The sequence below is a fragment of the Mesoplodon bidens genome (genome assembly GCF_964165515.1).
Source record: "Mesoplodon bidens genome assembly, chromosome: 18".
NCBI lineage: Eukaryota > Metazoa > Chordata > Mammalia > Artiodactyla > Ziphiidae > Mesoplodon > Mesoplodon bidens.
In genome coordinates, this window is record NC_138175.1 from 21,978,754 (window position 1) to 22,001,043 (window position 22,290).

The 22,290-nt window shown below is 38.9% G+C and overlaps 1 protein-coding gene across 2 annotated transcripts in view; it reads left to right on the plus strand.

Moving 5' to 3' along the window:
• CDH11 (cadherin 11) overlaps positions 1–20,155 on the plus strand; it is a 144,803-nt gene extending 124,648 nt beyond the window's left edge. For both annotated transcript variants that reach the window (XM_081217522.1, XM_081217523.1), the window contains 5 exons: positions 518–654; positions 1,495–1,628; positions 1,857–1,974; positions 16,218–16,469; positions 18,832–20,155. In XM_081217522.1, coding sequence (XP_081073648.1) covers positions 518–654; positions 1,495–1,628; positions 1,857–1,974; positions 16,218–16,469; positions 18,832–19,328 — 1,138 coding nt within the window. In that variant the 3' untranslated portion in view covers positions 19,329–20,155. The remainder of the gene's footprint in view (positions 1–517; positions 655–1,494; positions 1,629–1,856; positions 1,975–16,217; positions 16,470–18,831) is intronic.
• Positions 20,156–22,290: the final 2,135 nt, after the last annotated feature.

The following is a 22,290-nucleotide window of genomic DNA, read 5'->3' on the forward strand; positions in this document are numbered from 1 at the left end:
TATCTAGCATTTTCCTTTAAGTAAGGAGAAAACTGATTTTTTAGTACTGTAAATGATCTTTGATGATAACTTAAGACTATTTAATATTTCATATGCCAAAATCTGGCAAATGTTCCATACACTTGTGACTTTCTGAGTAGTTTGGAAGCAAGGCAAACCCACTTCCCAAATGCAGGTTCATAAATATTCAGATGGTGGGTGATTATAGTAAATATGAAGAAATATGCAGCATGTTATTCCATTTCTCAATCAGATATGCAACATATTATTCCATTTCTCAATCAAATATGCTAAACAGCTCTTTCATTCATTGTCCTGAATAAAGAATTCCAATGTGGCAAAATGATTTCTATAAAAGATTCATGTACGAAGTTTGAAAAGTAAATTTGATTAAAAAGAAAACCTAGCTCAAGCAATTCATTGAAAAAGTTGCTTTAAATATAGCATGGAGAAAATATTCAAATATTAAGCTGCTTGGAATGTCTTGGTCTAATTGACTCATTTGCATTCTGCTTAGGTATTCAATCGATCGTCACACTGACCTGGACAGGTTTTTCACTATTAATCCAGAGGATGGTTTTATTAAAACTACAAAACCTTTGGATAGAGAAGAAACTGCCTGGCTCAACATATCAGTTTTTGCAGCAGAAATCCGTAAGTATTATACTAAGGGTTTTGATTCTACTTTACCAAATATTATTCCTGAGAATTTCTATATATTCTGGAAAATAACAGACAGCTGAGATAGAACAAATTTTTTTTTTAGTCTTAAACATATTTTTCAATCTTTAAAATTTATTTTTGGTCGTCTATCTCGGGAGACATATAAGCAAATAGAGATGTTTTCATTTTCTTTGGCAGAACTGGGTACAGACTTGGCACATGAGCTGATAGCCTGTAGCAGCTTGAAACTCTTAACCATGGCTGAAAGATTCCCCACTTTATCCTCAGTTTTGTTTAAACCCAGAGCAGCAGAATCCTTAGAGCCAAGATTGTGGGTTCTTTTTTACCTGTAGACCGGTGGTTTGCAAACTTGATCACGCAATGGATTATCATGAAAGGCTTGTTGTAACAAAGATTTCCGGATCCCACCCTCAGAGCCTCTAACTCAGGTCTTGGGTTGGGTTTGAGAATTTTCACTTCCAACGAATTCCCAAATTATTTGATGCTCCTCTGGGGATCCCACTTTGAGAACTGCTGTTGTGGACTACACTCTGAGGGGGCCAGTCTCCATTATAAGCATTTAGAATTAAACCTCAACAGAAAGGGAAAAGTGGTTTATTTCTTACTTGTCTAATGTTGACCTTTATTCTAGGACATCCCCCTCACATTGGATTTGGCATACTTTGGATTTTAGGTGATTTTTGTGCCAACAGTGCCTTTCCCTGCAGGGCCTGAATGAGTGGCTGGAGCTCACTTTTTCCCAAGAGTAACCTTGGACCAACATGGATTCCTCCCTTGAACATGTTTACTGTCTCAATTCTCTCCTTTCAGACAACCGGCATCAGGAAGCCAAAGTCCCTGTGGCCATTAGGGTCCTTGACGTCAACGACAATGCTCCCAAGTTTGCTGCCCCTTACGAAGGCTTCATCTGTGAGAGTGACCAGACCAAGCCACTTTCTAACCAGGTAACGCTGCTCTGCCTTGGCTATGAATAAGCATTTAGAAACAGAGTTTGGTTTTGAGAGCATCACCTGGAGATACTTCCCACTGCCCAAGAAGGCTTCAGAGCCCTGGTTTAGCTCTGGAGCTATGTTCTCTAATTAAAATCAGGTTTCTCAGCCAGCCAGAAATTTTTGAATGAATGATGTGCCAATGTCAGCATGATTTATTTATGGGCCACCTTTCTCTTTCAGCCAATTGTTACAATTAGTGCAGATGACAAGGATGACACAGCCAATGGACCAAGATTTATCTTCAGTCTACCCCCTGAAATCATTCACAATCCAAATTTCACAGTCAGAGACAACAGAGGTTCGTACCAAGGTTCCTGTGCATTCAGAGAAGTAGAAATGGAAAATAAATGGCTTTTATATTGCAGAGCACAAGTATTTCCCCCAATCTTAATAATGCCTTTCTGTTGAAGAACAAACAAAAAATAATAATGCCGACTTTATTTTGAGATATGGGCTCTCTTGGTGCATAGGAATAAGTGAATCTTATTTTATTTTACGTTTTTTGTTGTTGTTGGCTTTGATATTCACAAAACAGTGCAAAAACCAAGTGGGGAGGCTTACAGGGTCAATACACAAACAACTTCATTTATCTTTTTTTTAAGAGGTTGATACATCCTTAGGGGGAAGCATGGCTTTATGAATATTGATATTAAGTAAAGCATTAAAAGAGATTAGTTCAACCTTGTAAAGTAATGTAATCTTTCAGCTGTCCTTCCCTTTCCAGCATAGTTTTAATGCAACGTGGTTGGGTACAGAGCTTGATACCTAAAGGTAGTTATGGAATTACTGCCTGAAGCGCATGAATAAAGCATTGTTTCTCCACTGTAAACATGCAAACTTTGATGCGATTTCTATTTCTCATTTCATTAGTCAAGGAGGTTCTAGACTTGGAATTATTCGAAGTAGTTGTTTTTTGTTGTTGTTGTAGTATAGGCCCAAACTGATGCAGTCCCTTGACAAAGTGTATAGCAGAGCCAAGATCAAAATATAAATTTCTTGACTCCTGGCAAGACTATTTTGGCCTACACCTGTTCCTATAAGCCTGTGACAATGCAGGTCTGTAAAAACAGGAAGACAAATGCCATGGTTTGACATAGGAATAAAATGTGGTCCTTCTGAACACGTTTTCATTAGACACATGCTAGCTATGTACGAGATTATAGATACATTGCTTTCCTGATGACTGAGATCGGGTTTATAGGATCTTAAATTAATCTAATAAGTAATGTTACTTTAACCATCACCATTATCAGTGTTATCTATGTTACACATACCAGTAACTATGTTCTAAACACCGTGCCAAGATCCTTCCCATACTTTATTTAATTTTCTAAACAGCATCATAGGTAAGGATTATTATTATCATTCCCATTTTGAAGATGAGGAAAATGAGGGACAGGCCATTAAGTAAATCAGCCATGTGGGAGTGAGACCTAGATTTTAAACCTGGACATTCAGAGGCTAGAGGTTGCATCCTAAACCACTGTGCCCCATGCTCCTTGGATTTGGGGGGATATGACCTGGCATACTTTATTATTATTTCTTGGACTGATTTGAGCTTTTCATTATGATCCTTATATCTGTGTGTTCATATAATCCCCAATTTACATTTGAGGTCTAATTGCTGGATGTATTCCTGGCAATATCCCTGTTTATCGCTGGACACCTCCTGAAACAGCTGGTGTTTCTAGGCTTTTCTTTGCCAACTTTGCCTCCATCACCTACCTTGTCTTCTTTTTATATGTGCAATAATATTTAGTTGCTGTTTACCCTCTGAAAACATTATACTAAGACCTATTGTTCTCTAGGGACTTATAAATATTTCACTTTGTCACAGTACTTCGGGAACACCATCTATATTTTCAAGGAGATTATATTACCATGGAGAAGCCAACCTACTGCACAATTTGTTTCCCCTGCCCTTTCCTATAAGAAACTAATCTTTTGTGGAGCTACCACTTTTGCAGGGAACTGCTACTTTTTAAGAAAAATGACTTTATTAACTATGGCAAACAGTTAATGAAAACTCCCATGTTTAGAGCTATTACAGAACTTTAAAGCAAATACAGTCCTATAATCATCATTTAATAGAGTTTCTTTCTACCAGATCCTAAAAGTAATTACATATTGAAGTGATCCAAAAAGAGTAATCACATTCCACAACCTATTAATAGCCTACTGAGTTACCAAATTTCCCAGCTGAGACTGTTTTCCATAGAAAACATGAGATAATGGTTTACAGCATGCTGAGTAAAAGCATCAGATTTCTCTCTCCTTGAGTGCTTACTTCCATTATGCCACGTAAATAATCAGGATTGTGTTTGCCTAAACTCAGCATAAGCGTTCGGCCTCTTTAAAAATATAAGAGGGGAAGCCATCTTAATATACACAAGCCTTTTATTTCATTTTTATCTTACTCCATTCTACAGTCCAAGCTTCAAAGACAACTCAGCAGGCAGCAGGAAAGTAGAACACTGGATAACTCTTCAACATTTGAGTCCATCTGGGGCTAATAATATCAAGAGTGGTGCTGTTTGGGGAAATGAAGAGCTGATCCACCCAGGCTTTGAGATGCATTTACTTTGCAAATATTAGACTTATGGCATCTTTAAAAAACACAAGGAACATGTAATGAATAAGAAAAGTGCAAAGAAAAAAATACTCAGAATAGCCCATCTCATTTATGTAGTTCTTCATTGGATTATAAAACCTGCTAATGGCCATTGTTCCACTTAGTTCCTAAACAGCTCTAGGGGGTAGGCATGTTGGATCTTTTTATCCCCATTTCATAGATGAGGAAAGAATATGAAACATCAGAAGATTCAGAGACTTGCCCAAGGTCACTCTAGCAATAAGTGAATTGAACTAAAATGTCTGAGTGTTTAAAGGGTTCTGTCTCATGTAGTAACACTTTATATATTATGAATATAGAGCTTGTGTCTTTTCTAATTAATTATTTTCTTTAAAAATCTTTGTTTACCCCATAATGAAATAACAACAATCTTCAGAAGAGAAAAACTCTAAAATAAATTCATCAATCTAGTATTCCAGGGGAAGTGTGAATAGAAAAGGACAAACTGTACTTCAAGTTTAATTTTAATCACAGCCCTAGTAATTGTTGTAAAATATATTTGCAAAGAATTTTATAAGTTTATTCTACTGCATAATTAATACATATCCCTTGTAGGAAAATTATAAAATACAAACAAGCAGAAATAAAATTAGAAATAATAAAATAACTTGATAATATACTATCCAGAAATAATCACTGCTAGTTTTTATAGCCTTCCAGACTTTTTCTTGGCATATATTTTGATCTTTAAAAAAGGCAACCATAGGGCTTCCCTGGTGGCACAGTGGTTGAGAGTCCGCCTGCCAATGCAGGGGACACGGGTTCGTGCCCCAGTCCGGGAAGATCCCACGTGCCGCAGAGCGGCTGGGCCTGTGAGCCATGGCCTCTGAGCCTGCGCGTCTGGAGCCTGTGCTCCGCAACGGGAGAGGCCACAACAGTGAGAGGCCCGCGTACCGCAAAAAAAAGGCAACCATAAAATAATGTCTGCTTTTTTCCCTACATAATAATACATGATATGCATTTTTCAGCATCAGTATACTTATGTCAACATTTTTTTCCCCTAAATATCCTCCTAACTTCATTACAAGGGTATATGATATCAGTTGACTATTGTTGTGTAACTACGTTGTTTTCACACACCTTTGCCAAATACCTAATTATTCTTTTAGGATAGATTCCTAGAGTGGAATTACTGTATCAGAAGCTTTTAATACTTAATTGACAAATTGCCTATCAGAAATATTATACCAATTTATAATAGCATCAGTAAAATAGGTAAGCTCCCATTTCCTCACATTCAAGCCAACTCTAGATACTATTATTCTTTTTAAATGATTCACAAATTGATAAGTGAATTATAATCACATATCACATTTTAAATTTTCAATTCCTTTCATTACTAGTAAAGTTAGAATTTTTTAAATAAGTATAGATTCTTTTTTTAATTGAAGCTCTTTTTAATTTTTTGCTTCTATTTATTTATTTATTTATTTTTATTATTTTTGGCTGCGTTGGGTCTTCATTACTGTGCATGAGCTTTCCCTAGTTGCAGCGAGCAGGGGCTACTCTTCATTGGAGCACGTGGGCTTCTCATTGCAGTGGCCTCTCTTGTTGCAGAACATGGGCTCTAGGCCATGGGCTTCAGTAGTTGCAGCACACGGGCTCAGTAGTTGTGGCTCGAGGGCTCTGGAGCACAAGCTCAGGAGCTGTGGCACATGGGCTTAGTTGCTCCGTGGCATGTGGGACCTTCCGGGACCAAGGATTAAACCCATGTCCCCCACATTTGCAGGCGGATTCTTAACCACTGCGCCATCAGGGAAGTCCAAAATTCTTTTTTTTTTTTTTCTTTTTTTCAGCCATGTGGCATGTGGGATTTTAGTTCCCTGACCAGGGATCGAACCCATGCCCCTTGCAGTCAAAGCCCAGAGCCCTAACCACTGGACCACCAGGGAATTCCCTGATTCTTCTTTTTGCTTTATAAATCGGCTACTCGTGTCCTTTACCCAGTTTTTGAATTGTATATTCATCAATTTGCAATTGATTTATAAAGTCTCTTCGTATTTTAATGCTGTTAACTTGTGACATCATACCTATTGCATAGATTTCTCCAATGTTTCAATGTCCTTTCAATCCTGATTATGCTATGTTCTAAAATATAGACATTGTGCTTTCTGTATCAGTTTTTCTGCTTAAAATTATTCTTAGCAAGACTTTCCTCATGGAAAAGTGATATCAATATTCACCTAGCTTATCTTCTTTCTTATATATCATGTTTCCCATTTCAATCATTTATCCAATGTGAAATAAATACACAGGCTCCCTTTGTTGGCCATTTCCTAAATATCATTTAAGAAATGGGCATTTCCAATTGCTTTGCAACGCCATCCTTATTTTCACCCACATTACATACTATTAGATTTTTTTTTGGACTATCAACTCTCCCTATTCTATTTATTCTCATGATAGTATCATATTTTTCTTTAACGGTTGCACACGTATAATATGTGTGTTAAAATCTGACAAGGGTTTTGTCTACATTATTTTCATTTTATTACTCTTTCTTAGCTTTTGGTTTCTTTGTTCCTCCAGGTATAATTTAGAATTATTTTTCAGGTGCCTGACAAGTATCTTCATGAATTTTATTGAGTTTACCTTAAATTTATGGATTAATTTAACAACAAAGAATTTAAAAATATTCTTCCTATCAAGAAGCATGATCTGACTTTCCACTGATTCAGTTCTCTTTTTATTACCATCAGGAATGTTTTATAGTTTTCTTCATTTTTGTTCTATGCATTTCTTACTAAGTTTATGGCTAGCTACTTTATATTTTAGATACTATTATGAGGTAGATTTTTAAATTATGTATATTTTCTAAGTGACAATTTTTAGCATAAACTATAGCTCTTTTAGTTAGTTCATTTATTATTGGACATTGTTCTAAAGTGATATAATTTCTAAGCTTATTTTCTTAGGTTTTCTAGGGAGACAGCTACATAAAAATTAAATAATAATTTGCTTCATTCTTTTTTAATATTTGGGTTTCTTTTACAAATTGCACAGATTTGCATTTTATATGTTAAATAATAGCAATAATAATGGCTTTACTTGTTACTTTAATGGGGATATTACTTCTAGAGTTTCATCATTAAGCATAATATTGGTTGTTAGGTTAAAATTAAGAAGATTAAAATTAAGATTTGTGTTATGGTGTGTGTGTATATTTTAGGAAGTTTCCTTTCCATTTTTTAAAAATGGATGTTCAGTTTTTAATCACAAGTTTTGGATTCTAACAAAGAGATAGTATGATTTTGACCCTTGACCTAATGACTTGATAAATTAAGTTGACATATCCTGATACTGAACCTCATATTTTAAAGTTCCAAACCTCTTATTCTAAACAATGATAAAATATAGAGAAAAGAGCAAGAGTTAAAGATTAAATATTGGCTTTAGCAGATAGTCCCAGATGTCGGAAATTCCCAAAAGCACATGCAGCAAAGTTAGTTATATTGTGAAAGCACAGCTAATTTTGATAGTGACTATTTCATGACCTACCTGCAGAGGAGCTGTAGCTATCATGATGGCCTCCAAACAGGCTGTCTGACTCTAGTCTTGCCCCCCGTTAACTCAGCCCTTAGTGATAATGTCTTTCTTCTTAAAATTCTTCTATGGGTCTCCAGTGGATTTAACTGAAACTTTATAGCCTAGTGAGCAAGAAATGATATGATACACCTCCCATAAACGTTGCATCTATTATCTCCTTTCTCTTGCTACCTTAAAACGTAGGCTCCAGAAACTTCAAACCACCTTTAGTTTCCCAAATATGCCATGCTCTCACATGTCCATGCTTTTGTTCTGTGGATAATGTACCCCCACTGCCTACTATACCACCTCTTTCAAGTCTCACCATAAATGAAGTCTCTTAGGGGAAGCTTTGCTGGACATCCCCAGCCCATTTGGATGCTACGTCCTCTGTGCGCCAGGAACACTGCACTAGCCTCTAGTATTTTTCTTATCACTCTGCATTCTAAGCATACATTTCCCTGTCTGTCTCCCATTAGAATATGAGCTCTGTGGGGGCAGTACCCCAAAACTTAAGAAAAGTGGGTTAACTGAATGCATGAATTAAAGTGAAAGAGTAGATGGAAAGACATGTAATGTGCTTCAGACATTTCAGGGATTAGTTATTACTGTGGAAAAATGATTATGTTATGAGATAAGCTTCAGGCTGAAAAAGACAACCCATCTTTTGGTGTTGGAATGTTCTGTAGGAGCCAATACCACATCATCCATGCATCCATCCTTTCATTATTTATTATTCCACAAAGTTATATTGGACATGTAAGGTTTGGATCCAGCAAGAGGTGACTTTCAAATGTATTTATTTTGCAAGTGTATTATCTAATATGGGCCAAGTTATAGATCAAATGAGCTCTGATACCTGATACATTCAGAGTTAAGTTTGAACTGCTAAAAAAAAAAAAAAAAAAAAAAGAGTTTGTATGGAAAGCAGGCTTGGGGCTGGATAAGGAAAGATAGCCAAGCCAGATTGACCCTGATTAGACCAATTGACAAACATCTTTCTTTCTTTCCTCTTTCCCCCACCCCACCCCCGCTTTTTGGTCTAAACTAAGGACAGTTCTTTTTTTGATGAGCAGCACCAAAAATCATCTAAATATGCTTCTGGTTTTTCACTTTTATGATTCAAAGATATCCAAACAGATTTCTGTAGAACTTTCCCCCCCTTAATTGCTTCAATATGGAAGATGCTCTGTTGGCAGATCAAAATGGCAGATGGCTTTTAATGCCCTTCCATTTTCACTGTATAAATAATTATGTTCTCTTTTCTGCCTGAAATTCATTGCTTCAGATTGTCCAACACAGAATACAATTTATCTGGAAATCCACCCCCTCCTCAACTCAAGAGAAAGAGAAATAGGTCTTCTTGGTGGATCAGACAGATTATTCTTTCAAGGTTCCCTCTGGTCACTGACTTAACTACTCTTGGGATTTCTCAACTCACTAAAAGACCCTAAATGTTTATATACCGCTGAATTCCTTGGTAGTTTTCCTTGTCTTAAACCAAGAAATATATTCCTTTCTCCCTCCCTATCACCAAGGAGAAAATTGTCCTCTAACAAAAGTGGAAGGAGAGTTGATTCTAAGGGATGTGATAATTTATAACAATGAAGTCTATTGATACCACAAACAGGGCACACTTAGATGCCTCATACACACATGCACATAGGCAATTATTCCACAGTGTTATTTGTTGCATTTTGTATTTTGCCGATCCCTCAGTATCAAAGGTGTTAAGTAAAAGATCATGATCCTCCCCCTTCCCCTGTAGTATGTAGCTCCTTGATTTAGAGGGGAAACATTACAGCCATCAGAATCTTGGATCAAACAATTTTTTGCATTAATATTTTAAGGCTAGCCTCATGGAATTTACCTCATTGTAGCATTTCCTTTATTCCAAAATATTGAGAAAATAATAGATTTCTTTTTGCCCCTTGCATGTTGGTTTGTTTCTGAAGGTGTGTGTGTGTTTCTGGAAGTGCTATGGGAAGAGAGGTGTTGAATGAGTGCCCTTAATTCTTTGTAGGTCTCTCTGACATAAACATCTTAGGTTTCTAAGAGCAGCTCTTTTATCTGGGACCTGAGTCTATCTGGATTTAGCTATAGGCTGTGATGGGGTCCATCTGGGGAAATTTGGTTAAAAAAAAGAACCAATGTAATTGGCATGCAATAATATCAGGATTCTAGGGTCTGCTGTGCACTGGGAAAAATATAGTGAAACCTAGAGGAGTTTGATTCCTAGTTTTGTTTGTATTTTCCATGTTATTGTGATCAGTTGCTTCCCTCTTTGTTTCTCCGTTTCTTTTCATATAAAATAAAGGTAATTATACTTTCTGCATATAATTTAAAAATTCTTTGGGATAAGGTAGGTGGAAGTAACAAGGAATAAGGTTTGCACATATTAGCAGCTCAATAAATGTTACTTAGTTGGATCTGACTCACCCTAAATAATGAGAAAAGAATAATGAGACAAAGAGATGAAGATATTTACCGGGAACAAGATCCATAATATTGATAGAGGCAGCGCTGATCAAGTTGGGTTCAAACGTACAAAGTGTGAGACGATGGAGTTTGGAAATTGATGGCAAGCTAATCAGTAAAATCTGACTGTGTGGGAAAGCCAGATGGATGCTGAGATATAGTGAAAGAAACATCCTTCAACTGTTTATTCCTCTAACACACAAAATACTGCTAACCGAACAATGATGAGTGAGCAAGGTTCTTGCCTTCAGGGAGGTTACTGTCTGATGGAGAGGACAGACATTCAAACAGTTACCATAGACTGTGAAATATGAAATATGAGCAGTGACTGTGGGTAGATAGACGGCTTATACAGTGTTCAGAAAGACAAGAAAAGATATATACGCAAGCTGTTAAGTTCACCTTTAAGCATTACTCATATCAGAAAATTAATACTACAAACTTTAAAAATGTTATTTGAAATTTCTATTATTACAGTCCCTCCCTCAGATTCAAGGTGGCTTGAATACTGGCTTCAAAAATTGAAATTAATTTTTCAAAAATCACATCTCTAAATGAGTATTAAAAAATCTAAATAATTAGACTTTTCAATGATGTCTTTTGTAATTGTATAGCATGTGTACTTCTGAAATGATTAAACTTGAAACTCCACTGAGACTTTTGGGACACACTATATATATATATATATATAATATGTATATATATATATTTTTTCATTATTCTTATACAGCTATTGCTACATTTCTAAGGAAAGTAGAGAGGACCCAGACGAAAGTAATCAAATAATGATTATTCTACTAGTGACTGCGTAACTGTTTTCAAGTGTGTGGAAGCTTTTAATGTGGTAGATAGATCTACTTTGTCTCTGAGGTTTGAGCAGAAAGGGTAGAGTGGGTAGATTTAGGTCAGAAGTGAATTAAATAAGAGCAAGGCTTAAGGCTTGGCCTAGATTCTCCATATCTTTTCTTCTTTTTTTCTTTAACAGTCTCAGGAGATGGGCTCCAGTCTGATGCAGACAGCACCTATCTTCACAGGCTAAAGTACCTCTGATCAAGTTGATCAGTGGGGGAATTTTTAGCTTTGGAACAGAGAGGGACAGAGGAAAAGAAGTGGTAAGAAGAGCATCTTAAGATGCTCTTTAGGAAAGCTACTGGGGCAACATTCTCTCGCCTTAGGCCAAGCCTCTCTCCTGACATCATGGTGAGAGCAGAAAGTACTAATCCTTTGCTTCAGTGATTCCTCTTTTCAAGTTGTTAATACGCAGGGGCTATGCCCATATACTGCCCATTTTGCCCTGTTCCCATTATTTTTTTTACCTAATACAAGGTTGGCACTCTGTGCAGTCTATGTATCAAAGGCTGCTCCCCTATCATAATTTTCCCTTTTAATATCAGTTGTATATATTCCTCCCTTGGGTGACATCATCATCATAGCCCATACATTTGCATCTCTAAACTGGTACCATGGAGACATCACTATCAGGAACTTTTACATTTTGTTAGTGTAATGACAAAGTGTGCAGATAAAAACAGCATATGATTAGGAGTCCAGGTTGTAGCCATAAAAATTTGAAACCTGAATTTATTTTCCATTGATAGAAATACTACAATTTGTACACCACATATACTAGTAATTTATAGCCTCATTTACAAGTTTTTGCCTAAGTAGGGGTAAGAAAAAGGAACTGCTAACTGCTTCCAACTTTGTGGCCAGGGAGGAGAACACTGGGTGTCAAGATGAAACACCGAGGTGCTTGAAAAACAGTTTCTTACCATGGGAAATATATCACCCAGGATTGAAGAGCATGAACTATCTTCCTACCTCTGGAGGATGAGCCCTTCTATGTAGGCAACTGCATTCAAAACTGCGATGACATTTCCAAGAATTCACTTGCCTCTCTGTCAATATGTTTCTCTTCCTCATTAGTCTACTGCACCAAGAGGAGAGCTTCCAGAAAAGAATTAATACTTACTGAGCATCTCCAACAGCCTGGCACTATGCTAAGTCCCTTTATGAATGGAGTCAAATTTAACCCTAAAAATTATTAGTTTTCTGGATGAGAATATAGTAAATCAAGACTTTTACCTAACATGTCTAAATAAAAGTCAGGCAATTGATACGTAGAAGAGCTGAGATTCAAACCCAGAAAAGCTCATCCCCCCATTGGTACTGGGGCCACTTAGATCTAGAGGGGGGATATTTTATGCATTCATGCCACAGCAACCACTTAAGTACCACACTAACCACCTAAGTGCCAAACTAGTCTGGTTAGACATGCTTCTTGTCTAACCATATCTACCCTTCACCAGTTCACCATCCCTGGAGGATCTCAATACTGGTGCTAGGTTTTCTGATAGAATGATTCCTGAGCCCTCTGGAAGCACAGCCCAGAGGACAACCATGGGCTTTTATTATATTATTTGGTTCCAATAGCAACCCTGTGAGGCATGCTTAATAACAACCAGTGTCCTCATTTTAAAGATGAATAAGTGAGGGCTTCCCTGGTGGCGCAGTGGTTGAGAGTCCGCTTGCCGATGCAGGGGACACGGGTTCGTGCCCTGGTCTGGGAAGATCCCACATGCCACGGAGCGGCTGGGCCTGTGAGCCATGGCTGCTGAGCCTGCACGTCCGGAGCCTGTGCACCGCAACGGGAGAGGCCACAACAGTGAGAGGCCCGTGTACCGCAAAAACCAAAAAAAACAAAAAAAAAACGATGAATAAGTGAGGCTCTGACAGGACAAGTGACTCATTCTAAAGCATGGATTTAGAATATGCCCAGGAAGAGACCTTTACTCCATTTATTTTCCACCTCTCAAACTAATCTTAAAATCCATATGTGAAACATGTTTGACTAGAAGACATTTTTTTAAAGTTCTCAAGATTCTACTGATGATTCACTCAGAGACAGTAAATGGTTCAGTCAGCAGGGTACTTTGATGAGCTTTCATTTCGTAGTTACAGTGTGTCTGAGAGGACTCAGCTGTTCAGAATGTGAAACATCTTGAATTCGCAGGCTGGTGTCCTGCTCAGAAACATGTTTTCCATTAGTGTTTGATTTTCAATTACCTTCATGTGTAAGCCAGCCTGCTATGATCCGGAGGTACAGTCTTGCATGGATGGCACATTGAAAAATAGATTTTAAATTATGGCTTCCACAGGTTTAAAAAAATAAAAACACTCAGGTCACATTCCCTCCAAACTACACCATGGGTAACAGGGTGGGACCCAATAGATAAACTAAGTGAATGCCCTCTTGGGGATGTCATTTGTATCAGAGAGGTATATTTGACCGAGCAATTAATTTGCTTTTCTTTGTAAATTTTTCATATTCATTTTTATTTACGATGGCATTTGTGACATTTCAGATCATTAAAATGTGGTAGATATTTTAACTTTTTTTTTTTTTTTTTTTTTTTTTTTTTTTTGCGGTACGCGGGCCTCTCACTGTTGTGGCCTCTCCTGTTGCGGAGCACAGGCTCCGGCCGCGCAGGCTCAGCGGCCATGGCTCATGGGCCCAGCCGCTCCACTGCATGTGGGATCTTCCCGGACTGGGGCACAAACCCATGTCCCCTGCATCAGCAGGCGGACTCTCAACCACTGCGCCACCAGGGAAGCCCCGATATTTTAACATTTCATTTGTGAAAGTGTTACTTGAATTCAAAAGAAATTTATGAGATGGAAAAAATAACATTTGAATTAGTTATGTAGATATGTAATTTTTTTGTATTTGTTAAGCATACAACAATGTTATAGCCTAGAATAGGAAAGAACAGTCAGGAAACTGAATGTTAACATTCTATTTGTCCAGCTTATTTTTATTTTTTCATGATTTTTCATAGTACATATAATTTTCCTCCAGTGGTAAGAGCAATATATACCAATCACACAAACTTCCAAAAATACAGAAATGAGGGCTAGCTGTTCTGCCCTGTTTTTATTGAGAGATTGGCAGCTAAGGGCAGAGGATCCGTCATTAATAAGTCTTGCCAAAAGCCAGCAGGTACACACACCTTACCTTCTGCAATACTCAGAATATCTGCTCAGTCCTAAATGAGACTGAATCTGCCATTTGTATATATTTTTTATCTCACACAGAATATATTACATTTCCTTTAACCTAAAATATATGAATTCAATTTTTAGATTCTAAGATAATTTTTCCTACCACAAGAGCTAATTCATGGTCCTGTCAATCCATTCAAAGCATGCTGGCTATTAGGCCATCATGTTGGTCATAACATTCTTATTGCTATAAGTGAATGATTCCTACTCACACAAAAAAATGTGTGCCATATTGAGGATGTGTGTGTGTGTGTGTGTGTGTAATTTGATGGAGTATATTCAAAACTTCCACAGTTTTATAATAGCGATGTTTTCCAAACGCAGAGCATATGGCCTGGAAAAATTCTTTTTGGCTGGTAGAGATAATGCAGAAAACACGATGAGGAAGCATTTGGGGGAATAGGTTACAAACGATTGGGAAATACATGAAAACCAACATCTGGAACTTGGGTGAAACTTTTCCCAGAACAAGGTTATGACATTTGTTCAACAAATATTTATTGAATGTCTGCTGTGTGTCCAGCACTGGAGAGACTGAGATGAATCAGATAAAAGCCCCTATTGTCTAGACATTCACAGTCTAGGAGACTGTAGTTATGCCACCAAATAATGACAGAAGAGTGGGAGGCTGATTTCTGTAGGAACGTAGAGTGGGATGGGTCACAAAGGAGAAGAGGGGAGAGGACTAGAAACGGCTCCTAGAAAGTGACTTTTGGATTCAGTTTTGAGGCTTGAGAAGCTGACTTGTCATGATCAAAGGAACAGCTTTTGGGGGCATTAAAGCAAAGGGTCAAAGCCAAGGAGTACAAAGAGTGTAGTGTTCTGGGGAACAGACATGAGTTCTGCACAGCAGGCTGAACTGGGGCGTGTGGGAAGGGGCGGGCATGAGCCTAGAAGGCAAGGTAAAATCTAGATCAGGGAACTATCTGGTGATCCACCGTGTAGATGTGGGCTGTGCTGTGTGAGCAGCAGAGAAAATGTCATCTTTTTAAGCAGGAGTGACATGTTTAACTGGGTGGCTGAATTTCAGAGAAACTGTAAACCTGCTGCTGGGTTTATAAAATATTTCCACTTTAAAGATAATATTTTCCTTTAGGACTTATAAGTGGGTTCATAGTTTGGGCAAGATTTGAGGGTGGATTAGAAATCTCTCAGAAAACTAACAAAAACCGGCCAAAGGCTTGTCATGAAGTAGGGAAAGTACAAACATGAAAAAGAAGGGTTTTTTGTGTTTTTTCTCACACTCGCCTATATATTTAATTTTATCGTATATTAACATAGAGTGTGGGATTGAAGCCCATACTTTCTTGTATTTGAGGAAGGGGACAACACCCAAACAGAAAATGGTGTGGTTACCTGGCCACTGAAGGCATTCATATCGATGAAATAAAAAAGAGCTGATTTCTGCGTTCCGTTTCGAGATGGGGCAAAACTCAGGGATCCTTGTCATGCCAAACGACTGTGGCTTCTATAGATGTCTAGATTAAAGAACAAGTGGGGGGCTTCCCTGGTGGCGCAATGGTTGGGAGTCCGCCTGCTGATGCAGGGGACGCGGGTTCGTGCCCCGGTCCGGGAAGATCCCACATGCCGCGGAGCGGCTGGGCCCATGAGCCATGGCCGCTGAGGCTGCACGTCCAGAGCCTGTGCTCCACAACGGGAGAGGCCACAACAGTGAGAGGCCCGCGTATCGCTAAAAAAAAAAAAAGTGGGGAGGATTCTGGTTGTAGCCTTGGTGGTGAGAAGAGCACATTCAGATCAGCCAAGCTGAATGCAAAAATGTGAAGTCTGTGATTCTTGCTCGGGTCTTGCTCTGCGAGTATGCCTTGTCTCCCCTCTTCCAACAGATAACACTGCAGGGGTGTATGCCCGGCGCGGAGGGTTCAGTCGGCAGAAGCAGGATTTGTACCTCCTGCCCATTGTGATCAGTGATGGTGGAATCCCTCCCATGAGTAGCACCAACACCCTCACCATCAAGGTCTGTGGGTGTGATGTGAACGGGGCACTGCTGTCCTGCAACGCAGAGGCCTACATCCTGAACGCCGGCCTGAGCACTGGGGCGCTGATCGCCATCCTTGCCTGCATCGTCATTCTCCTGGGTAAGGGACCTCCCAGGCTACCTGTAGGAAGGGCCTTTCAACCAGATGCCCATCCTTGAAACACATATATTTCTCAAGTTACTGGGACTCGGGCTATATACCGTGGAGGCAATTTGAGACAAAAAAAGAGGTGATGTCTGCCTGCTCATGTATTTTAGGGTATGGTGGGGGAACAGGCAACTTAACAAGCATTAGAGCCGAGTTGGGGGATGGTTGTGATGAGCAAATGCCGGGTATCACAGGACTGTGTAACAGAAGATATCTGGGGGCATCAGCAGGGGACGGGGTTGAACATCAGAGATTTTGCAAGAGAGGAATTTAGGCAGAGACCTAGTATATGAACAATGGTGTGCCTTACAAGAGGAATGAGAAGAGTTAGAGGTAGAAAGAATAATCGTGATGTCAAAGACGGTCTATGAAGGACTCAAGGAACTGGATGAAGACTGGCCTGGCTGAAGCTGGATCTGGGCTCCACCTCTAGATGTCATATGTAATATCTGGGTGCATGCATCAGCTCATGGGGACCCCAGAGCAGCTTTTCCTGCACTTGTCTGCTGAGTTAGGTGCCCCTCTTCTGCACATGGTCCCATCTGTGGTTTACTCTGTAATAGCAAGAATGTGCTGATGCAGGTAACATCTACCAGTGCCGGGCCTCAGGAAGATTTGATCAGTTGTCCCAAAGTCTCTGAACTCATGTATGACAAAAAAATCAGGATTCAAATCTAAGTATGTCTGACATCAAATTTATACTTGTTCCATGATGGTTAGTTCTTCACTGAATGAATTAATGTGTCCCTGATACATAGGGAAGAGCCAGCAAGTTTAGTTCAACCAATAGTTAATGAGTATTTTCTGGGTACCAGGCCCTGTGTTCAGCCCTGGGGGATAAAGAGAAGAATCATACAAGATCTCAGTGATCAAAAAGTTCATAGTCTATTGAGGAAAATAGGCATGAGCAGATAAATTGCAGAGGCACATGGTGAGCACCATGATAGACACACGAACCTAAGGCAGTGGGGGCACAAGAGTAGAAAGTACCTGACATTGACTGGGAAGGTCAGAGACAACTTCCTGGAGGATGTAACGTACTTATCAGATGCTGAAAGAGCTTTCCAGCTGGGGAAAGGGGCTGGGATGGATGGATAGTCCAAGCAGAGGGAGCAGAAAACAGAAAAGCTCTGAGAAGTTCATAATCTAGTGGTGGAGGCAGATGTGTGAACAGTGTGACACGTGTCACGGTGATGGCCAGGTGGGTACATAGAGTGGACACCAATAGCCCTGTCTGGTATCAGAATGGGATATCAGGAAGGATTTCTGCGATGAAAGATAGAGTCAGCCAAGCAAAGAAAGTGAAAAAGAATGGTCCTGGTGAAGGTGCTGTTAAAGAAGGCACAGGGCAAAGACACTGCCTGGTGAGCACTGGAAGCGGTTCACAGTCTGGTCAAGTGCAGACCCTCATCCCTGCATCTCAGAGTGATGGGTGGACCCAGAGGGGCTCTCAAGTCACTTGCCAAATTCAGCCACAAACATTTTCTTCAATCTTGCTGAGTGTGTGGGTGAGTGTTCCAATGGAACATTGTGGGGAGGTGGGGGAGTTGACAGAGAATGAAACAGTGTCAGAGCTTTCCTTATAAGCAACTCTGCTTATTCATCCTAGATGCCCTGAGTTTAGTGGAATCCCCTCTCCCAGGGAAGAGACAGTTACAGTGGTTTCATCTGGAGTTTCAGCTGACGCTGTTTCCCTGTGTTCAGATAAATAGAGAAAATTTGTCATTTGTCTCTTGGGGGTCTTTATAAGCTACCCCTCTTCTATACAGTGGTCTGAAGAGAGTCTAGCCATGCTTATAAGATTTCTTATAAAGGTAGAGTAAGGTCAATGCTGACCCCAGCTCAGAACTCTGGGCAGGGGCTCAGCACCTCCTGTAGAAAGTTAGGACCTCAAGTCTCTGGATGTCCTCATTTGTAAACTTTGGAGAGGCAGCTGTCTTCCTTTGCAAAAAGAAACAGGCATAACCCACTTTTAAGAGCCTGCAGACGGACATATTTAGAATCTTCCTAATTCTTCTGAAGATGACTTCTAAATAGTGTCAGATTCATTTGTAAAAACTCAAAATAGTTCCAACTTGCCAGTTTGTTTGGATATAATATTTTCCTGGAAGCATTTTGCAGATGAAGAGCCAGGTAGAGGGAAACTTTGCACATCTTTGGGGATTCCAGGTAAAGCTCTCATTTCATAGACTGGTCCCAGTTCTGAAGCATGTGTACACCATGCTTTAAGGTAAGCAGAGTTTCCCTGGGAAAAGAACCCAGAAGACTGGGCTTAACCTATGCTTCCTTTCTTTTTTTTTTTTTTTCCCTGTAGTCATCGTAGTGTTGTTTGTGACACTGAGAAGGCAAAAGAAAGAACCACTCATTGTCTTCGAGGAAGAAGATGTCCGTGAGAACATCATTACCTATGATGATGAGGGGGGTGGGGAAGAAGACACAGAAGCCTTTGATATCGCCACCCTCCAGAACCCTGACGGTATCAATGGATTTATCCCTCGCAAAGACATAAAACCTGAATATCAGTACATGCCTAGACCTGGGCTCCGGCCAGCACCCAACAGTGTGGATGTGGATGACTTCATCAACACGAGAATACAGGAGGCGGATAATGACCCAACCGCCCCTCCTTATGACTCCATCCAAATCTATGGTTATGAAGGAAGGGGCTCTGTGGCTGGGTCCCTGAGTTCCTTAGAGTCGGCCACTACAGATTCAGACTTGGACTATGACTACCTACAGAACTGGGGACCTCGATTTAAGAAACTAGCGGACTTGTACGGTTCCAAAGACACTTTTGATGACGACTCTTAACAAAAACGATACAAATTTGGCCTTAAGAACTGTGTCTGGTGTTCTGAAGAATCTAGAAGATATGTAAACAGGTATTTTTTTAAAACAAGGAAAGGCTCATTTAAAACAAGCAAAGTTTTACAGAGAGGATACATTTAATAAAACTGCAAGGACATCAAAGTGGTAAATACTGTGAAGTACCTTTTCTCACAAAAAGGCAAATATTGAAGTTTATCAACTTGGCTAGAGGAAAACCACTTGGCATACAAAATATTTAAGAGAAGGGGAAGTCTAATGGTGAACTCACAATGAAGGGAAATTGTTTATGTGTTATGAACATCTAAGTCTTTTTTTCTTCTTCTTTTTTTTTTAAATTTGTCAAAGAAGCTTCCACAAAATTAGAAAGGACAACAGTTCTGAGCTGTAATTTCGCCTTAAACTATGGACACTCTATATGTAGTGCATTTTTAAACTTGAAATATATAATATTCAGCCAGCTTAAACCCATACAATGTATGTACAATACAATGTACAATTATGTCTCTTGAGTATCAATCTTGTTACTGCTGATTCTTGTAAATCTTTTTGCTTCTACTTTCATCTTAAACTAATACGTGCCAGATATAACTGTCTTGTTTCAGTGAGAGGCGCCCTATTTCTATGTCATTTTTAATGTATCTATTTGTACAATTTTAAAGTTCTTATTTTAGTATACATACAAATATCAGTATTCTGACATGTAAGAAATGTTACGGCATCACACTTATATTTTATGAACATTGTACTGTTGCTTTAATATGAGCTTCAATATAAGAAGCAACCTTTGAAATAAAAAAAGATTCTTTTTTAATTCTGGGTTTGATTCTTAACATTGAAAAAAATTATTTCTAATGACCCATTTATAATTCTAATTTAAGATATTTGTGATCTTTTAATAACTCTATTTATGATCTGTTGTAGTCTGCTGCTTTTATTGTTTATTTAAAATCAAATATGTTTTACAAATGTTTTTTCAGACAAGATTCTGTAGCATTGTGTAAAGCTTTTTTGTACATTCTCGATGTTAGCTTCCTGACTTCTCTTCACACGCATCTTCTATAAAAGAAGGATGCTAAAGATCTAGGTCAGTCTATGATTTTGCAATACTTGTTATATAATATGCGTTTATCTTGTGTATCAGTAATTTGATGGTTATGAGAAACGAGTCCATGAGGGAATGAAACTATCAGAACTCTGAAGTTCAAGATGTAGATTTTATGCCCCATACCGAGCATTTGACGGTTGGCAGGGTGAACAGTCAAAAATATACATTTGCCACGTGTAGTTATCAGATCAGACCTCCAATGTTATTCTATTTTTCCTTACTTTGATCTTGCCAGGCTATCATAATGACTCTGCCAGTTGAAACTGCTTATTTTTCCTTTTATAATTTTAACTCCTCTTAAAACAATGTGGCATTCTAAAGTTTGATCAAAGAAAGAGCAATTCATTTCCAAACCTTGTTTTAAAATATGCTTTGGGCCATAAGCTCAGAATGAGGACAGGCACCATGGTGGCTTCTGAGGGTCAATGCCATTTGATCTGTGAGTATGCCTGCAGTCTCCTGCAGTCCCATCTTGCTGCCTGGGGGTTGGGACTCCTGTGAAGGACACTTCACCTGCTCCGTAGGGCCAAAGGTCAAAACATAGCAATACTCGGGGAAAGAACACACAGGTTATGCTATGCTGTAAGTGCTTTTCCTCTTTCCCCTAGACAGAGGGCACACGCTTTCTCTTGGATTGCAGATAATTTTTAGATTACCTTCTTTTTTTTTAACTTTATTGTGGGAGTTTGTTTCAAGCAATTTCTTGATATCCTGCTATATACTATTTTTATGACTCAGTCAAAATGCATACAAAGAGAAATGTTTTGATGAAGTGCTCACTTCCATATTCCTTTGCATTTAAATCAAATTGTCTGAACACTGCAACGGAATAAATTCTGTGGACAATGTCACTTTGGAATCTTTCATTTCAGTGAAGGATTGCACACTCTCAAGACTTCCATAATTGCAGGTTTTGTTCATTTTTTTATATGTTTTTTGTAATCCAAAGAATATTTTGCTAGATTTGCACAGATCTCCAGTTGAATTTGAAGTGAAGAAATAACTCAAAAGGAAAATGAATGGCACTGGGGCTTCTCTGGTGGCGCAGTGACTAAGAATCTGCCTGCCAATGCAGGGGACACAGGTTCAAGCCCTGGTCCGGGAAGATCCCACATGCTGCGGAGCAACTAAACCCGTGAGCCACAATTACTGAAGCCTGCGCGCCTAGAGCCCGTGCTCTGCAACAAGAGAAGCCACCACAATGAGAAGCCCGCACACCGCAAGTAAGAGTAGCCCCTGCTCGCCACAACTAGAGAAAGCCCACATGCAGCAACGAAGACCCAACGCAGCCAAAAATAAATTAATTAAAAAAAAAAAAGAAAATGAATAGCACTTAAACAAGTATACAGCTGTAAGTAAGCCTGTCACCGTGGATGATCCTTTTTCCTAGGAATGTATTTGGATTAGATTTGACAACTACAGTTTCACATTTTTTATGTTTAATTTTTTTTAAAAGGCTGTCTACTTTTCAATAGCTAAAAATACTTGTTTTTCTTTTTATCTTCTCTTTTTTACTTTAAGCCTCTATTGTTTGTAGAACCCTCTTAGAAGCTTGGGAATAAAATGTCTTTCCCGACTAGTGGAGTCCTTTTTTCATTTGGAACATATTACCTTAAAAGCAATCTTAGTTTAAGTGGTCCTTCCTTATTTCAGTATAAAGTAATCACTGCTTTATGACATGGATTCAGCTAAAGAAAGGACTCTGCTTTGTTATTCTTGTCCTTCAGTAGTAGGTATTGTTTCAATCATCATTCATTCACTCTTTCATTCACTCATCAAAATCTTATTTTGTAGACCCTGTGCTAGTTTCTCAAGCTTGCAGAATGAATCTTGCTTCCT